The sequence below is a fragment of the Oreochromis niloticus genome, linkage group LG19 (genome assembly GCF_001858045.2).
Source record: "Oreochromis niloticus isolate F11D_XX linkage group LG19, O_niloticus_UMD_NMBU, whole genome shotgun sequence".
Lineage (NCBI taxonomy): Eukaryota > Metazoa > Chordata > Actinopteri > Cichliformes > Cichlidae > Oreochromis > Oreochromis niloticus.
Genome location: NC_031983.2, coordinates 26,738,520 through 26,758,972, shown reverse-complemented (window position 1 = coordinate 26,758,972; position 20,453 = coordinate 26,738,520). Strand labels below are relative to the sequence as shown.

The following is a 20,453-nucleotide window of genomic DNA, read 5'->3' as shown; positions in this document are numbered from 1 at the left end:
TTTGAGGTAGGAGCCAAAAAGGGTGTAGTTTGTGTGTGTGATCACCCGTGTGTGCACCTGTGAGCATGAACGCACTTGTTTTTAAAAGGTTCCTTCATGTAATGATCTGCTAGAGGGTGTGGGGGGCCACTGCCCCGTCCTCCAGGGCATGAAGCAGGTATGGAGGAGATCAAAACTCCAGACATCCAGAGGCCCCCAGAACACAAGAGACCAAGGAAGACCAACAGAGGGGCAGCCGCGCCACTATCCCAGAAAGAGCTGAGGAGAGTCCCAGATGAGGGGTCACTCAGCAGCCGCGGAGCAGAAGCCGGGGGGGTTGCAGTGACGTGCCCGTGAGCTCCGCCGGCAGCCAGCTGTGCCTGAGTGACCGAGCCCCGGGCCGAGAGGCCGAGGGCACCCCATCCCCGAAGTGGCCCGAGCGAGCCCCAGGCTCCAGGCCCCGATAAGCAGCCGCCAAGGAGTGAGCCGGTGGGTACCTGGGCGCCCACCCCCGGACACAAAGAACCACCAACGCACCGATGTCTGAGGGCGTCTGCCACCGGCAGGGGAAGTGGTGGGGGGAGATGGGCCTCCAAACCTTGGAGGGCCTGAGATGTCCCCAGAGAGGTGGCGTCTGATACCCAACCTGACATATAGACACAGACAAACAGGCACACACAGATACAAACATCTATTCCCACCCTCATGCTCTCATATACAATTACTCAACACTCACCCAACGTGGAGACGGACATAAAGAGACGCTGTACACACAATCACACTCCCCAAGCGTACTCTAAGCCCCGGGTCTAGGTACCCTTGCCCCTGGAGGGGGAAACTGCGCCCAGACCCAGGTGATGTTACCCTTTTCCCTGCGGTGGGGAGAAGCAGACTGCCCCGACTCCGCAGCAGCAGGGAGGCCCCACATTCCAGACCCCAGTCGGACGGCCAACTCCTCCTCCTAGCCCCCCCCGCTCCAGCAGGCCGCAGAGAACGGGGGTGTAGGAAGACTCCAAACCTCCCTCCACCCGCTCATATGTAGTGTTGATGTATGTGTGTTCTAAGGTGCATTTAAAACCCAGGAGGGCATGGAGCTACCTGCCAGAGCAGCAGGTAAGCGTATAGCCCCTCCTGCTAGCCCTCAATGTCTACGTGTATTTAAAATTGAGAGGTGGGCAACGACGCCAGGGGTGAGGTGTACACCCTGATGGTAATTTGGAATCCGTGTAGCGTGCCCACCCCCAAGATCCTATATGTATGTGTAATGAGAGTGTGAGTAATGTGAATGTCTAAGTTGTGGGATAAAATTGAGGCAGAGGCAGCCAGAAGGGGACAGAGGGGGGGGATGTCTCCTCTGCACCCTGGTGACACACCCCTACCCCAAGGCCCTGCATGTGTGGGTGATTGTGGTGGAGCGGGAAGAGGGAGGCAGCTGGAGATGGGGAGGGAAGGAAGGGAGGGGCAAGTGACCCCTCCCTGGGGCCAGCTCCCCGCTGACCCCAGTAGGCACCCCCATACTCTGCAACCCGCCAGGGAAAGGGGGGCCCAGGCCCATCCGGACCGGGGCCCAGTGCAGCAACGCCGCCCAGCCCCACAGAGCCCGGGACAGTCCACCCGACCCCACCACAGAGAAAACTGCACCCACCCCATCATCCACTCATCTTCCAGACTACACAAGACAATAGACGCCCAGGCTGAGATCTTCCTCCACCTCTCCTGTATCTCCCCCTCCTGCAGAGAGAGTTCCTGAAGAGAGGAAATCTCCTGCAGGATTTGACAACCTCCCCCACCAGTCGAAGAGCCCCCCAGGTGGTTCGATGCACAGACGGCACCCTGCGCCAGGACTGGGCCCCCATACACCCACCCGCCCACAACCCCGGCAACACACCAACCAGGACCCAAGCCCCTGAGGCTTGGCCAGGGCCCCAGCCCAGAGACGGAGTGCCCCCAGAACCTCACGCCCATCCCGGACCCACCCAGGGGCAGCCAGGCTACCAGGTCAGTAACCCACGTCCGTCAGCACAGACCCTCCCCTAGCCCTGCTGCACGCAGCCACGAGGAAACCGTCACCTAAGAGCCAACAGAGCCCCTAATTGGCCATGACCGTTACCCCGGGTTGAGCCCCCCAAGGAAGATGCTCCCGGGGAACCCCCTGATGCCCTAAGCCTGTCCCTACCCCCACACCAATCACAACAGTGAAGGTGGGACCAAACTAAGACCCCCCACCCCCACTAGGTGATGGAGCTGATCAAAGGAGCCCAGAGCAATTGATCTGATGTGGTGGCAGAGGCTGTATCAAGACTAATGTAATCTAATAGATAATTTCTATATTGGTTAAAATTAAGATTATTTTTATTTTTCCAGTTCATGAGGACTGTTTTCTTGGCTATGCATAGGGCAGTGAAAACCATATGGGCTATATTCTTTTCCGGAGTGACATTATCTAAGCTGCCCAACAAACATACTAAAGGGGAAGTTGGAATGTTACATTTCAGACACTTTGATAAGTCTTCACATATCTCGCGCCAAAACTTCTGAACTGGTGGACAGAACCAAAGAGCGTGGATATAATTGTCCGGTGAATTGGTTTGGCAGTGTGAGCAGTTGTTGGTAGACGTAAAGCCCATCTTGAACATCCGATGGCCTGTATAGTGCACTCTATGTAGTATTTTGTATTGAATTAATTGAAGACTGGGATTTCTAATTAGATGAAAGGTTTTTAAGCAAATCTGAGACCAGAAGTTTTGGTCAAAGTTAACTGATAAATCCGCTTCCCATTTTGCAATAGGAAGTGATATTGATTCATCTGTTTTAGAAAGCATTCTGTATATTTTGGATAGTAATTTGGGGGTTTTAAGAGTAAGAAATTGAACCACACTTGGTGGCGTTTGTAGTTCAACTTGACCCGGTTTAAATCTCTTTTTTATTATGGATTTAATTTGTTGATATTCTAAAAATCTTTTCTTGTTGATCCCATATTGTGTAACTAGTCTGTCAAATGAAATAAATTCTGTTCCTTCTAGTATATGTTCTAAGTATTTGATTCCTTTACTACTCCAATCTGAAAAGTTTATCATATTATTGTTTTGTAATATGTCAGGGTTGTTCCAGATAGGTGTACGTTTGCATGGGATTAATGAAGACTCTGTCAACTTCAGAAACTCCCACCACGCTGTCAGAGAAGAGCTGATGTTGATGCTTTTGAAGCATTCATGTCGTTGGATGTTTGAGCTGATAAATGGTAGATCTGAAATCTCTAGATTATTGCAAAGTGCTTGTTCTACATCTAGCCAAGGTTCATCTAAGAGGGTATGTTTTTGCCATCCTGAGATAAACTGAAGCCTGTTGGCTAAGAAGTAATGCTGAAAGTTAGGTAGTTCTAATCCTCCTTTATCCTTGGTCTTTTGTAGTGTTTTTAAGCTTATACGTGGGGGCTTATTTTTCCAAAGGAATTTGGACATATATGAATCTAGAGATCTGAACCAATCTTGCGGCGGTTTAGTTGGGATCATTGAGAATAAATAATTTAATAAAGGTTAATCACTTCAGGGGCTGAACTATTCAAAATACTTCCTACCTAAACCATCTAAACTAATCTGTGCTTCTGTCCTCCCACAGGCCTGGCCTCCATCAGCATCAGCTGAACATCTAGTGGCAAGAAATCAGATCTCAGCAGAGAAATGCTAAATGAACATAATCTTTAATCTGTGCTTCCAATTATACATTACCAATTAGATTTATAAATTACTAAAATGAAAATCTGTGACATGTTTTACTGAGTTAATGAAGAGGCCCTTAATTACACGCTTCTTCAGTTTGGGAGCTAAAAGCACATGCTGCAGCTTTTGAAAGCAAAATTACTGTTCAAGCTTGTTTGAGTCAGGATTTCAGCTCTCAACAGATCAGGGTCTCCTGTGCTTTTCATGCCGACGTGTTTTCATTTAGTGACAGCTCAGGACTGCAGGCAGATGAGTATAGTCCCTCGATACAGAGGCATGGATGTGAATGTGTGCAGAATGAAGAAATAAGCAATAGCACTGTCTGCAGCATCGCAGCATATTCTATGCTATATGTAATTCCCTTATACACATGCTGGCTTTTTGATGTGCAGTGACAATAAAATTTGGATAATTAGCATGAAGGTTCAGTTGAATTAATATTTGATCAGACCAAAGCACAGGTTTTTGAATATCCATCTTTTGTCTTTGGACTGTGAAGCTTTAAACAGACATTCAACGCTGTTTTTCAGCTTTGTCTCTGCGTAGTTTTCTCTGGATTTCCTGAATCTTTCACATATTTTAGGGTCAAAATTACCAAATTGTCTTAAATGTATGAAAGGGCCTGATAATTCAGGAAGAAGGATATGAAATTAAATTCTGGACTAAACAGGACTGCAATTCTGTTTATAACCATGTGCCAGTGCAGTATTTCAGAGTGAACCCCCCTCCTGTCTTTCAGCGCTACCAATTAGGTTTTCCATTGCACTGAATGCACTGACGATCCTGTTACCCAAGCATTGTACTAATAATGGCTCATTTACTGTTTGCACTACCTTAAAAAAAGAAAAGAAAAAAAAAGAAAAAGGGGTGAAGCGCACTGGAACATGCAATAGAAAAATGTTCTTTAAACCGAGGTGATGAAATACATTAAAATGATCAAAGTGAAGTTTATATCTGGGTCCTCATTCTGAGCACTGCTGTACTGCCAGCTTCTTTTTTACTTTATAGATATTGAAAGCCTTAAAGGCAAAAGTTAAAGTGGATAATCTGTTTACCAGGATTGGAAGTGTTGCATAAAATGGAACAAATTGACCAAAACATGTAGAACGCACTGCAGAGCCACATCTGCAATATCTGTCCCATTAAGCAGCCTGTCTGTGTCATTGGGATCTGCTGCACTGCATTCTTTTCTATTTTGGAGTTCTGCTTCTCATTTTTATTGACCTTATGTAATTTTCTACTGAGGGTAAGCAGCACTGCTTAAGAAAAGATGTAGGAGGGATTTTTTTCTTTTTACTGTTTAACTAAATTCTGCTGCTGCCACTACAGCACCTCTCTATGTTCACTGCATTTCCATCACCATGGAGGGTCCATCACATTAAGTGCTGTTCCAAGCCAACTAGCTTTAAACGGAAGTGGGTTATAAAAGCCCTCCAGCAACCAGTCTGCATCAAGGCTTACTAGAATAAGCTCACAAAACTGACATTGCTTTCATGTCTCAGCAATGCACAAAATGAACCAAATTTTAATATTTATAAAAAAAAGAGCTAGTTTTAATCTAATTTCTAGCTTATTTTAAATGTTACAAATGCTATTACTAAAGATAAAATTAAGATAAAGCAGGGTATGAATGAAACTTAATTGCAATAGATACATTTTCAGTAACTGATGATCTCAGTGCACCATCTGATAGTCTAAACTACTGAAGCTGCAGAGAAAGTTTCTGTTTCCATCATAGAAAGGCGAGGACATCCCAAAGCGTGCCTCTGTATTTCTACCACAATACCTTTTAAGACTCAACAGCGGCTGCATGTGGGACTCCACATGGAGTGGGAGGGTGTAGGAGATGGACTGGAACTGGGCCTTCAGCTGCAATCAAAGAAAGTTATTGGTCAAGCTGGATGCTATGGAAAAATGTCTTTCCATTTTGAGGAATTTTTTAAGAAGCTTAAACAAGCTGGTGTGTCTGTTACATGAAAACATGAGAGTGAGTGAGAGACTGATATCACTGGAGTTATTACTAGAGGTGTATATATCAGTTTTTATATATACTGTATCTATAAAATAGACCCTTCAAATCAAAGTGAGAAAGTGTCAGTGATCAAACTATCCCATGTGAACAGCACTATGGCAACAGTGGGAAGAACTCCCTTTTAACAGAGCCACACTCAAATTGGAACCAGTTGAGGGGGGAAAAAGACAAAAGAGAAGCATAGAGAGGCAAGGACAGCAGAACATAAAATATGAGAGAAGAAATTCTGAAATTGTTCAGGACTGTTTGTTCAAAACTAAAAGAATCAGTGACAATTATTCTGTTCTTAGTTTTTTTGGACAGAATTTCTCGGCGTACCCAAGTGGCTCTCCGCTGGCCAGGAAACGCCTTGGTCTTCTCCCGGACAAGCTGGAAGAAAGGCGATCCCGTAACCCTGTCCCCATGACAGAGATGGTTAAGGAACAAGGAGATTACATTATATTCTGGATTTAACTTGGGACCATTTTTGTTATATACACTGCTTTGCATTTCATCATCAGTTATTATTAATCTCTGGTTCTTTTCCAGTGTTTCTGTTGTCCTGTCTTCCTCCCCTCACCTCCATCCAGTCACGGCAAACTTACCTTTGCTGAGCCTGGTTCTGCTGGAGGTTTCTTCCTGTTAAAAGAGAGTTTTTCCAGCCCACTCTCGCAAGTGCTTGTTCATAGAGGGTCATCTGATTAGTGGGTTTTCTCTGTACTATTTAGTGTCTTTACCTTACAAAATAAAACACGTTGAGATGACTGTTATTTTGATTTTGTGCCATATAAATAAACTGAATTGAACTGCGACTGAGCCAAAGTCCCTGTCGGCACTCTCGTGCGACCTGTGCTGCTTTGATATTTTCAATCGCAAAAATGTTTTCTACCATATATTTGTCAGTCTGTGATTTTATTGTAATAGCTGCTTTGAAATAAATGCTCTGCAGTGAACCGTGGCTAACAGACGCAGAGGAGAGAGATTTCTTCCTGCAGAAGCCTTGAGGCAGATACTTGATGCCCAAAGTGACGATAAGGCAGTCAGTCATTTTTATGTGAAAGGAATTAGCTCCTTTCACATAAAAATGACTGATGATGAACATTTTAGTATATCTGCATAGAAGCAAAGGAATTAATATGGGTATGATAAACAAACAGAGCAATTAAATGATCCCATTCTACCATTTTAGCCGCTATAATGTCTTGTGAACCAGAATAATTTATATTAACACAATAGATTTTAGATTCAGATGTGTCAGGATCTGAATAGTATTAATATATATAATCTAATTAGTCATGTTAAGCGGACTAGCAAAAATCTGATAAGTAATAGAAGTCCTGATCATATGATTCAGCCTGTATCCTCTCAGCTGTGTGTGGTATTTGTGCAGCAGACATTCAGCTTCCTCCCCGAGCATCTCACGGACTGTACCACACCGTGAGTTCCCCCCTTCCCTCACCCTTGCAGTGGGCCGCTCCCCCTTCTTTACCGCCCACTTTGGTTGATGCCAAAACAGAACATCATGGCGATTGATGGTAAGTAGGCCAATAACGGCTCTCCTCTCCTTTTAATTAACTTCAGCTGGAAATTATACGTGTCAACGGTGATTTGCCTCCGCTTAAAAGTGTTCGTGAGCTCAAGAGATGAGTGCTTGGTTCGGCTGGAAGCAGTGAAAGTTGTTTTTCTAATTTTCTTTTAGTCGGTAATTTTCCTTTGCAGTGTGATAGAAGAGAGGCAGGAGGAAGCTGGAAGCGGCGCTTGCTCTGTTTGCAAAGGTGGTGCTGAAAGGAAAGCTGCACTCCGCTCTTTAAACTGCATGACATTCATTCAGACCGAGCGTGTGTGTGTGTGTGTGTGTGTGTGTGTGTGTGTGTGTGTGTGTGTGTGTGTGTGTGTGTTAATTTCACGGAACTCGAGCTGTCATTTGGTTTGCAGTCTCGCTGCTGCACGTCTGTACTTAACAACTCGGAGCAGAGCTCACACAAACCACATTAACGCACTATTAATGCGGATAATGAATGCCGTGATTTCTATTCCAGTGTCCACCGTGGGCTTTTACTGCTCACCTTACTCCGATTATGTAACTTTGCAGGTTGTAAGCAGCTTTGGTGCTTAGTTTGTTTGATCACTTTGGATCCCATGATGACAGTGCTGCGATACATTAAATGTCACAGGAAGGAGGACATGCCATAATATACATAATATACAGTATTCCCTTTTTTTGTGTGGATAACACAGAGCCTTTTCTTTATTCTATCAAGTTATGGACCAATAAGAGTGAAAAGCTAGAGTCTGCACTAAAGATGCAATATAATTAAGTATGTAGACATGCAGAGATTTTTTTATAGCTGGTTATTACTGCCACAAATCAGCAGATATGTTGACCAGTACACACATGTAAAGGACACACATGTAAAGGAAGCACTTAAAACATGCGGTTATCCTAATTGGGCGTTTATAAAGTCAGCAAAGATGCACAGAAAAGAAGATCAGACACCAGCGAGGGAGGATAAGAAAGACAGACGCAACAACGTTGTCATCCCCTATGTAGCCGGTGTATCAGAGAAACTGAGGAGAGTTTTCTCCAAGCACGACATCCCAGTGTACTTCAGACCCAGCAACACACTCAGACAGAAACTGGTTCACCCGAAAGACAAAACTCCTAAACACAAACTTAACAATGTGGTGTATGCTGTACAGTGCAGCGAGGAATGCCCAGACCTCTACATCGGAGAGACCAAACAGCCACTTCACAAGTGCATGGCACAACATAGAAGAGCCACCTCCACAGGACAAGGCTCAGCAGTTCATCTGCATCTAAAGGATAAAGGTCACTCTTTCGAGGATGCCAACGTTCACATTTTGGACAGAGAGGACAGATGGTTTGAAAGAGGAGTGAAAGAAGCCATTTACGTCCACTGTGAGCGACCATCTTTGAACAGAGGCGGTGGTTTATGACACCAACTGTCTGCCATCTATAATCCAGTTTTGAGTTCCCTTCCCAGACGCCTTAACGCCCACTCACATCCTGGGCCATCTGACCTCAGGAAATCACATGATAGGGTGGGGCCAGGTTTCACAACAAGCACAGTCGAAACCCTGGCTGATTAGGTCCCACACCCACTTTCACACCTTCGCTCATGTGATTAGAGGATCACCAGGGGGTCCTTTTGTCCCTCTTTGGAGGGAAACTCCCACTGGGTTTAAATCTGGGACTCTCCACCATTGACCCTTAGAACTGAAGAAGCTTCTCGGATGAGAGGTGAAACGTCTTCAAGCAACTCAAAGAAGTCCAGACGCTTTTCTTTCCAAGCTCCTTAGACTACGATGACCTGGATGACTGAGAACCTTCACAGACATATGCTGAAGGATTGATTTCAGTTTAGGTAATTTAATATGTTTGATACAGTATGCTCTCCTGCTATGTTTCCCTTTTGTTTAGTATGTAGAATATGAGAGTTGGGGATGGAAATTCAGAAATGTTGCCCACCTACCCGGGCAGTATCTGAGCTTATCGATTCTTGATTCTTTGCACAGTGCACAGAAGATAAGAAGCCGGGTGCTTTTTATCTTTCTAATATTATATCTATAAAAATAAACATATGTGGACCAGCGTTTTTCAACACAGAAAACTGAGGCAACATAGAAACATCACTGATAATGGCACTGGTGTCATCTAAATCTTATTATCTTACCATCTGAACCTGTAAAAGTTTAAAGTTCTTGCTAGTCTTTGGAGGGAGGTGATAAAATAATAGGTCATGAGGAATACAGGACAGCAGAGATCACCTCTAGAAAACAGCACAGTGACGTGAACTCCAGCTGTAATCTAGGCAAATAGACCATCCATTCTCTTTGGGCCTTCGGGCTTTGATCAGCACATAAAGTAAAGAAACACTGTAAGCGTGAGAGTCATTCATGTGTGATGGAAGAGCAACATTTGCTGCTGCAGCTTTGTCTTTCAGTTTGCTTTTTTATGTCTAAAATTTTAACAATAGGTTCAAGACTTTAAACAAAACAGTCATGTGGATGAAACATGTCAGATTTCACTTTGAATAATAATCAGAAAACAATTAGTGGTCACTAAATATATTAGAAGGCTCTCCACTAAGGCGTAGGTGACCGTCTCTGTTGCACCAACATCATGTCTCCTCCTTGATGCCATCTGAGCTTTATTCAACCACACCCGCTTACCTCAACTTCCTCACTAGCATTAGTCAGCAAAGTGCCGTTTCCTGAAGAGTAGCAGTTTGCTGGAGCTAGTCGGCCCCGCTGAGATTTATGGAGCAGCTGTGGGGCTGACTGACACCTGCAGCCTCCAGGGATCGGTCTCTCGGCACCAGTGGGAGGCTGTGTTTCTGTCTGTACTTGTGATGTTAGGTTGGGTGAACGTCACGAGGTGTTGAAAACACAAGTCGATTCATTTCAAGGCAACGAATTGAGCTGTGGGGAAGGCGTTGTTTAGATCACAGCACATCATCTAATTTAAAGTAGGGATATTTCTGATGAATAATTTATGACCTTTTCAAACGAGAATTAGTCTCTCAGTAAGAAACCACTTAAAACTGAGCACAAGCTAATGGACCAGATTAAACACTGGCCATGCTAATATTGCATGTGTATTTTAGATGAACGTTTTCAGTAATCTCTGAAACTTGCGGCATTGGTGCTGTTTATCAACTTACACGTGCACAATGTCAGCTACGTTTGCAGACTGGTGTTCAGTCACCTGTGCAGACTGTGGTTACTTGTCTCTCCGCTCACATTATGCAAGTTTTACTTTACATCACCAACAAACAGTCGCTCATTTTCTGCATAAAAGTGTACCGGTTTGCACAGCTGTTATCTACTTTTCAGCCCTCCTCGGGGAGGACGTGTCAGTCGCCTGTTGGGACAGCGGCTCCAGCTAATGGCAGGAGATGGTGTAACATCTTAGAACTAAAAGGCAATCAAGGCTGCTGTGCTTCAATAATATAGGGAAGATTTCTTCAACCAACTGTTATTTCTGGTGCAAGATAGTAGAGCAGTGTTTAAACTGCTCGAGGAGTGATGCACAACTCTTAATATCAAGAAACCGCAAAGACATGCAAAGGTGCAACGTGAACGGTTTCACTCTTGAAGAAGATAATATTTATCATCTCTTACGTTCATTGAATTAAATATTAGAAAAAGTGGTGAAATAAAAAAAATGACAAATTTTAATTTATTTTCAGTTAAAAGTCTAAAAAGAAAAGAAACGAAGGGATATCACCAACTTTACTTGGGCAGCCTGTCTGTGTGTATTAACACCTATCCAGGTATATTTTGCAGCTCATGTTAGCTTTTTATTTTAATGATTAATCACTGGGTAATCCTCTGTCTTGGCCTGCAGCTGACTGGCCTTACTGTTTCTCCTCTCATGATGTGCATTAAGGAGGAGGGTCAGTCTAACCATGACCTGCTGCAGGTGGAGAACCGGTTCATATGCTGCTCCACCAGTTTTACCAGAGCAAAGCAAGGATGCACATGTTGCACGTTGCAGAGGAGAATCAGTTATTTTTAAATCTTTCATTTTAGAAAGCTTCTCATACACCCATCTCTTCATCTATAAACACAATAGGAATCTGTGGGAAAAGCAGCAAATTCTCACATTTAAGAAGCCGGAGGGAGTCAGTTTGCAGAAGCTTTTGCGTGCTTAAAATTTAAGATGAGTTTTAAAAAGAAACTGGCAGGAACATTATAAGCATTGTTAATTTTTTCATTTTTAGCCTGAAGGCTTGAGTGAAGTGCGGCTCTCCAGTTTCACCTACCTTGATGCCTAAAGGCTACTTTAGAGAGTATTGGGAGACTTTAATAATGTATTCAGTGACATTCAGCTGTGTGATCAGCTCTGTTTATTTTACTAATGCGCCGCTGAATCGTCTTAAACCACCATTATCAAAGCCTGCTGCTTCTCAAATGTTAGAAGCATCACATTTGGACATGCCCAGCATGCTGTTTGTGAAAAGATCGCTGAGCAGTTTAAAGGAGCTTGTGAAATTTTAAAAATCTCTGAAAGTACTCTTTAATTTGCTTAAAAGAGACCAATTTTACAGAAACCAAATGTTATGTCGACAGGCTCCACTGCATGCATCGGCTCCTGCAACAAGCTGTACTCAAATCGACTGCCACCCCAAATGGATTTCACATATCCTGGTTTAGTCCGGCTCACTGGCTGGCAGATCGAAAGCGGGCTGCTCGCGTGCGTGCTGTTCTGTCTGCGCGGCGTGCATGAAGACTTGTCGAATCCTGAGCCAGAGCCAAGTGCAGAGTAGGCAGGCCGGGATGTGTTGAGCTGTGGAAATATTATGTGTTAAGTGGAGCTCTTTGTGCTGACATTTAGACTTCCAAATCGAAGTGAAATGCCTGCCAGGTCACTTTGCTTCTGGCACCTTTTTTCCACCGGTTTTGCCAGTTAGAAATATATGGTTGTCCCATATGTCATTTTAGATCCGATAGACAAAACATCTGAAAACATTAAGCCCGTGCTTCCTCTGGACTGGAGACTCCATCTCCATTTTCCTCTCCATCTTCATGACATGTCACTGTTTGTTATTGCAGAGCGAGAAGCAGGATGTGAGGCGATGATTGCCAGTATCTGCCGACCATTTGAGATGAAACAAGCTGTGAGACAGTGTAGCTGGAAAAGAGCACATGTTACTTGGAAAGCAGTTATTATTGTTAATTGATTATATGATGCTCCAATTAAAGTTCATCCCATATATCTAAAACAAAACTGGATGAACTGATCATGTGTGGTGTTGGAGTGAGAAACCTGTGGACAAATTTCACCTGTAGATTTGCTTTAGCTGTTTTTGCTAATTGGTTGGTTTTCAGGTCAACTTTAAGACATAGTGTGTAAATCTAACGGCACGAGGATTTCTGTTGTGTCCACAAACATTTGAACATATCTCTGGTTAACACAACTCAGCATTACCAGCTAAAAATATCTCCCCCAACAGCTGGTAGAGTCCAAAATGAAGTTTTTTGGTCCATATTGACATAATAGCGTCACACAGATACTGCACATTTGTCAGCTGCTCATCCATGATGTGAAACTCATTGATGCAAAACACTCAGACCAGTCCATCTGGCACCACATTCAACGTTACTTAAAGGAGCGGTCCCCAACCCCCGGGCCATGATCTGGTACCGGTCTGTGTGTCATTTGGTACCGGGCTGCGAGAGTTGAGGCTCGGGTGTGACATTATGGTTTTTAGGGTTTTTATTGTTTTTTTGTCGTTAGTTTTTAAACCGTTTTTATCATTAACTCAGTTTCCCTGGGTCTTTTCCCGTGTGTTATAAATCTTCTTTTTTTTTGGTATCGGTACTGGTTTTATTTTGTTGTATTTATCCACAACACCTTAAAGGCCGGTCCATGAAAATCTTGTCGGACATAAACCGGTCCGTGGTGCAAAAAAGGCTGGGGACTGCTGACTAAAGCACCTTTTTTTCCTCCTTTGCTTTGAACTTCAGCAGGTCATGTTGACCAAATCTACAAATCTACAAATCTAAATTTTCTGATTAGCTGCCATGTGATTGGCTGATCGGATATTTGCGCCAAAGCAGTTGAATGGTGTACTGACTGAAGTGGCCAGTGAATGTATGTACTTTATCTACCTATTTCCAGCTAGTGAGAAAAAGAAAACATCACCTAAACTGCCAGATCAATTGACCGAACAATGACGATTAATGTTAAATTGTCATCTCCATTGTTGGAGTATTCAGCATTATATATTTGAACTTTGATGGTGACTGGTTTTGTCAGTCATGGTATGTAAACAAAAGTTAAAATTGTTAATGAGCTAACAGAAATAGTCTATCTGGACTGAGACAGGCTGAGAGGAGCCTGAAAGGACTTTCTGTTAAATCCGTTTAACAGATTAACTAAATTAAACTCACTGGTTTGATTAAGAACACTGTCAGGTGTCATTATCAGCTTCCAAGACACGATTAATCCTGGACTAAAAGGAAAGTCTCTAAAGGTTTCCACAGAAAAACTTTGACTTGTTTATATTGTAAGATGAAGATGAAATGTGGACACAGACCTCACTCTTCTGCGTGGTTTCAGACTCTTGTCTTTAACTGTTTATCTCTCGCGGGATGTGAAGCTTTTAATGAGCAAGCAGGTTTTTTCCAGAGTGTACGTTTCCCTTGGACGCACTCACGTGGTCTGTGTTTTTTACCCATTGGCACAACAAAAGATGAATTTACAGGCAGCGCTCTGGCGCATCATCAACAATGCTTTTGCTGTATATTTGATGTTCCTGTCATTTCAGCGCTTGTTATCCATTTGAGGCAGACTGAGGGATTTGTTACTGGGAGGATTTTGTGCAGTTTAGCGACTGATTGGCTGTCCACTTGGCATAGGACCAACGAGGGAGACTGGCAAAAAAATTAAACCGATTATAAGCGAGTAGAGCAAATGTTAATTCATAGCTCATTGTGACATCGACAGACTTTGTTCCAGCAGCAACATCCAGAGACAGATTGAGGTTTAAATAGAACAGCTTTGGGTTGATTTGGAGTTAATTGTCTGTCATCTTAATTTCATGATCAAGCTATTAACATCTATGAGTGACACTAAATTAGGCAAATCCGGTCTAAAAATAAAGAATGAACTTCAGTATGTTTAAAGAAATGTTTCCATCGGCTGGGATGTTGGATGCTGCTGTATTACGGAGCAGTGGTTAGCTGTGATTTCACACCGGGAAGGAAAGGAAGGAAATCCAGTTCAGCAGACGGTGCTGTGGAGATATAGGTATGACGGAAACTGGTGCTGCTTTGCCATCTTAGAGCTGAGCTGTTGGTAAAGCAGGCTAATCTTTATTATACTGTATCATCCAGCAGCTAATTGGCTTAGCTGGAGCTTATTCTGAACTCATCGCAGCACAAACATGTTTCATGAACAGCCTGATGTAGCACGACTTTCCCTCCTGCAGCTTCAAGACAGACATTTAGTGATTTTCCTGCACGTGGCTCAGTTCCCTATGTACACTCAGTTGTACTTGCCTATTTTTGGCTATTTGTTTAATATAATTTATTAATAAACGAACCGAAAGAGATCGTTTCAATTAGTCATTCAGCATTTTTTTTCACATACACATTAAAAAGTCAGGGATTTCTGGTGAATAAAAAGAAAATACACTTTTTGGCTACTTGTTTAATTTAAAACATTTTTGTATCAGGCATACCAAATATAACTTTGATTGTTAACAAGAGAAACACAAAAAGTTTGTCTCCCCGAGTTTTCTTTTCATAACACTTCCTTTTCTGCACCGACCTCAAACAGGAAAAATTATCTGTCCGTTTTTGTTTTAGCTGAACTTTCTGTGCCGCAGCCTGAGTCCATCCATCTCTCCCGACCAGACACGTACGCCTCGGCAGCCTGATTACAGGAGGCAGGTCGAGGAGATTCCTTAAAAAATCTGGGACAAACTCTATAAATGCTCCCAGTCTGGCCCCAGACGTCTGAATGAGGAAAGACTGGGAAGCCACAGACTTCACCTTGATTTAGTTTGCAGTAGCAAGAAATGCTCCCTGGTGAAAGCAAGGGGGATAAACAAGAACCCAAATCTTCATGCTGTGTATTAATGACAGCGGCAATTTGTTTGGAGATCATGTGATCATGCGAGACTCCATGTGATGACAAAAGCCTGTCTGTCCGTTTGCATCATCAGCTGACATACACCTGTAAACTTACTGCATAGATCAGGTTTTTCTTCTCATTTCTGAATTGCAATATTAAAAGTGAAGTTTACACACTGAAGCTTATCTGGAGTCTCTTATCTCGGTTCTTCACATACGTCTGATTGTATTTAAAGAACTGGGGATGGATTTCCTCAAGAACTCTGTAGCTACATCATCCATCGTTTATATTACCGACTGTGCTCATCATAGTTGTGACAGGAAAGGGGAGATAGTAAATGGACTGGTAGCCTGTTAATATGCTGCTTTGGGTTTTTTGCTTGTTCTGAATACTTCCAAGTGCTGTTGGACTACAACCCAAATTCACAAACACACATTAATGCAGAGCTTTATCGAAGCTATTAAGTCATTTTTAATGTATCACAGAAACATTGAAACACCAGTGGATGCACAGTGGATTCCCATAATCTGCTTTGTAGTTGGTTTGTAAAGGTTTTGCTTTGTCATAGAGAGACTAGTCAGTTTTGTGACATGAGCATAAGAAATGGCTGTTTCAAGTTTTTATCAGCTAAATATTTGGCTGGTAGAGCGATACGAGCAACCAGCACTGCGGACTGGCAACGGGGAAAATGTTATTTTTGACAAACATGAAGTCTGTGTGTGTGTTTGTGTGTGAGATGAGTGAAGGAGGAATGAAAAAGGAGCATCCTCCCACACACAGCTGCCAAATCGAACAGCAGATCCGTCCTCGGCTGCTTGTTTGGCAGGAAAGATTTCAGGCGCAACTTCCTTAAGAGGCTGTGTTTACATGCAGTAACTATCTGTCACACACCGGCTCAGGTCTTCAGGTTTTATCAGGTTTTCTGTGGCGTTGGATTAATGGATTGATAGCACTTCCTGAGGCTGTTTGAGCAGCGCTGAGTTGCTTTCATGTTCACTGAAAACTGATGGTGGTGCTAATGATGCTGCGTGTTAGCTGTAACAGTGTGAGAGCTGGATGTGGCCGTGTTAGGAAGCCTGAGGTCTTTACTGTGAAGCGATTTCAACATAGCCAGGTTATCTCGATGCTATTTGAATTCACTTACCTTTCAAGATTCAAAGCGTTTATTGTCATGTGTGCAAAGAAAAAGCATTTCTCTGTACAATGAACAATGTTTTTCTTTTGTAAGGAAAATGAAATTGTACTATGGGAGCAAAATGAAGATGGTAAATGTGTCATACAGACAGGAAAGCAACACAGCTGCTGCAGACAAAGCAGTGCTCTGAGTGTGTGAGGGGGAAAAGCACTGTGCAGCTCTACAGCACTGCTTTTGGCCCTTTGGTCAGCAAGACTGTCAAAGAGCCACTGTAGTAATATATAAATAAAGTTGTTTTTGACCTGGCGAGCTTTGACTCTGACCCTCTGCTGGCCATCAAAGGGAAGGCAGGTTTAAGGTAGTTCAATGTTGGCCTCTCTGTTTAGACCCTTAAACCTCCTCGGACCTGGCGTCCACATATGTGAACATCACATTTTGGGTTGTCTAGACCGAAATACTAAATTTTGCTCTACAAGGACCTGACATCCACTTACGTAGACGTTATACTGCCACTGTTCTATCGAGATTTAAAACGAATGGCCTCTTATGTGGATCTCATTTTTCCCAGAAACAAAAATCAGTTGAAAAGAAAATCAGGTAATCCTTTGTTTTTAAATTCATCAGGTCCCAATCGGTCCAAATAATGAAGAGAAAATGCATGCCATGAAAGAGTTCAGGTCTTAGGAGGTTAAACCCATTTTCTATATTTTCTGTGGTTTGTACACTTTTATATTTTATAATTTTGGCATCCCATTTTAAAGTATCCTTTTTTTTCCTCATTTGTTGGATTTAATTTTATGAGTTTTGATAGTTTCACATCTTTTTCTTTTTTTTTCACTGACAAACTGACCTGGACTTTCCACCGTGTCCCAACTGTTAGCTTGGTACAAGTAATGCTGTGAAGTAAAGGTCCAGACTCTTTGGCTTTACACCGCTGTGATGCCTTTTGTTTCAGTGCTTTCAGCCTTTTGTTGCCTTTGTTCAGCCCTGTACAAACCACTACACTGTCTGAATTCAGCCAGAGCTGCTCAACCTGTAGGCAGATCCCAGAGGCAGCCGTTGAGCTCAGAGACCGGGAGGCCCTCACAAGTGTGAGTAATAGTTCTGAATTACAGTCACCGTCTGGAAGGCCGTCTGCGGCAGAAAGCTGCTGTGAACTCTCTGTAAAGAGTTTGAAAAACGGTGACTGGGTGTCTACCTCATGATATACTGAAGCTTAGGTGGATGCCCACTGCTGAGCTCACCGTGGAGCTGCCATCCATCGAGTTCGGCCCGCTGGGCTGACAGAGTGTTGATAAAACTCAGACCGACAAAGGACGTCAGCAGCTGAACTGTTGTCTGATGCCAGACTTTCAGATCAAACTCCCTTAACTATTTGTTTGGTTCTCATTTTTATTATGATTGAATAACCGCATGAGATACTGTACTATTTATGCAACAATCAAACTGTGATACACGACTGTGTGGTTTATTCCAGGATATGCAGAGGGATTAAAAGGCACCCTGAGCTTCCAGTTTTTTCTCATGGATAAGGATCAGTGGTGCTTTGTGCAGTCAGATCCATTTTCAATCCATGTTTAGTGAGCCAGCGAGCTGCAGTCAGATGGATTTAAGGATGTTTTAAAATATGTTGAGCCTTTGTTTTGCACAAAGATACACAGTTAAATATTTTAAAATCTTACTGTCAAAGGAAAATTGTATATATGTGATCAGCTACATGAAATGTATCCTTTCATTAAGCACATGTCTACGTGACTTTTCACCTAGTAACTTGTGATGAACCTATGCAGGTACTAACCGCTTCCTGTTTTTAAAGAACATTTAGATGTAGAGAAGTGAAACCTCGGCTCTTTTTACAAGAACATACACACACACACACACACACACACACACACACACACACACACACACACACACACACACACACACACACGCACAGAACAATCTTGTATAAATAAAGAACGCAGACGGTGACAAAGTGCGAGTCCATGAGGGTCTCCTGTGCGAGCGATCTGTGACCGTCCTTGCGAGTGAAAGAACTGCAGTGTTTGTGTTTTCTAACTCAGGAGTCTTAGCAAAAGAAAGAACGGCAGGGTGATTTAAAGAAATCCCCTGTCACTTATGTTGTGGGCTTTTTAAATGTCAGAGGGGCTGCAGACTGACTGCATGTATGCTGAGGTTTGGCTTTGAAGGTGATTCCTTACAGGTTTAATGAAAGAAATGTCTTTAGAGTTTTGTTGTAAGCGAACATCTTAAACCACTGCAAATTTCTAATGTCATTTTAATATTCAGTTATTATGTTTAAGTTTGTATAAATAATGATGTAATGATGAGTAACAATGATTGATTTTTAAGTGATTGAAATAAATGAATAAATAATTTATATTATGGCTGAAATGTAAGAAAAATGCTAATGCAGTTACGAAATCAAACCAAGTTTATTCTCCGATTGGTGTTTTCAAAATTTTAAACCCCGTCTCCTCCACTGTGACCCCCTCAGCACAGGTATTTAAACTGGTATTTTGTTCTGTTAAACTTTTCACAAAACGTACAATCAAACTCAAAAAATAAAAATCATGTTACATCTCAGAGAACTCGTGTTGGAAATAACTGACTGTTAGAGGCTGAAAATGTGCCACTTTTCCACTTTTTGGTCAATAATAATAATTCATTATTCACATTTAATTTCAGAAGATTTTATTGAACGATGAACATTTATCATGAAGGATGGTAAACAATGAAAGGATGACATACGGGTTTAGACACCGGAAAGAGTGAATGAAAGCTGGTAGGTTATAATGATGAAACCAGGGAGCCCAGTGAAAAGTACTCAGCAGCACACCTAACTTAGCCTAAAGCCTGGAAGCAAAAAAACATGTAATTTCTAACCATATAAATTAAATGAATGATAAATATTGTGTTAATTAAAGACAGAGCTGGGCTGGAATAGTTTGTCCACTTTAAGGATTCATGCAAAGCTAAGCTAACCCTTCTCCTAGTTTCAAATTTAACAGAAGTTTTTACACATTTCCTCATTTCTTTTCAGTTCATGTGTTATTTTCCTGTGCTTTGCTTGTTCAGAGACTGTGCAGGTAAAGTAGAGGATTAAACGGTATGCACATAAGAAGCACAAATCATGCACATTGTATACAAAAATAACAATAATGTAAATACTGCGATTACTGTAAAGGCTGCTCTTGTATCAGTGTAAATGACCCTGCTACAAGTGTATGTGTATATTTGTTGTGTGTATATTTTGTATATACATATGCATACTGTTTGCACTTTGGATTAGATGGCAAACTTTTATTGTTTTTAGTAATGTACTTTTCAGTGACAGTCTGACTGAATGTAGCCTAATTTTTAAAAGGTAGTGAAGTTGAGCCGAAGACGTTTGTAGCAGGACAGAAACAAGATAAACTGATATAAAAATCCTCACAAATAGACACATGCAGTGAGGATTTTAGTTTTAAAAGTTAAATGATTTTCTCTGCATTTAGAAAAAATCTACACCTTTTAAAAACCTGCAACACTTTCCTGCACAGAAAAATCAACAGTAAATAATGAGGACTCACAGACCTGTTATCCGCTGAAACCTTGAGACCTTATGTGGCTAGTTAGTGTAGATAAACACATGCACATAACCAGTTATTGTGCATAATTGTGCAATAAAATTTTAATAAATGCAAGAAGGATGTTTCTGTGTTAATCGTCCACATCCAGCCGTCACCATCCAGTCTCTGTCCGTGTCTTCTATCCGTGTTATTCCTGTCCTTCTGTGGAAGTGTGTCCGAATGCGTCTGAACATATTTAAATGTGCGACTGTGATGTTTTTGTCTTCTGTTCCCTCCATCACGGCGTGGCTCATTGAAACTGCATTGTCTTTCCAGGTGGCGAGCGTAACTGTGGAGTACATGAACTGATCTGCGTCAGAAAAGGTAGGGCAGATCAGAGCTCTGGGAGGTTGACCTTTGACCCATGCACTGTACCTCCCACTCCACC

At 42.5% G+C, this 20,453-nt stretch overlaps 1 protein-coding gene across 7 annotated transcripts in view; it reads left to right on the top strand.

The window, feature by feature from the left end:
* The first annotated feature begins 7,189 nt into the window (after nt 1-7,189).
* The window catches only part of syt14a (synaptotagmin XIVa), a 53,818-nt gene continuing 40,554 nt past the window's right edge, over nt 7,190-20,453 (top strand). For 5 of the 7 annotated variants that reach the window (XM_005477605.4, XM_019349220.2, XM_025901172.1 and 2 more), the window contains exons 1-2: nt 7,190-7,244; nt 20,342-20,389. In XM_005477605.4, coding sequence (XP_005477662.1) covers nt 7,214-7,244; nt 20,342-20,389 — 79 coding nt within the window. In that variant the 5' untranslated portion in view covers nt 7,190-7,213. Of the gene's footprint in view, nt 7,245-7,417; nt 7,485-9,077; nt 9,096-20,341; nt 20,390-20,453 lie in introns of those variants that run through there. The other 2 variants (XM_025901175.1, XM_025901176.1) reach the window with 2 other exon arrangements.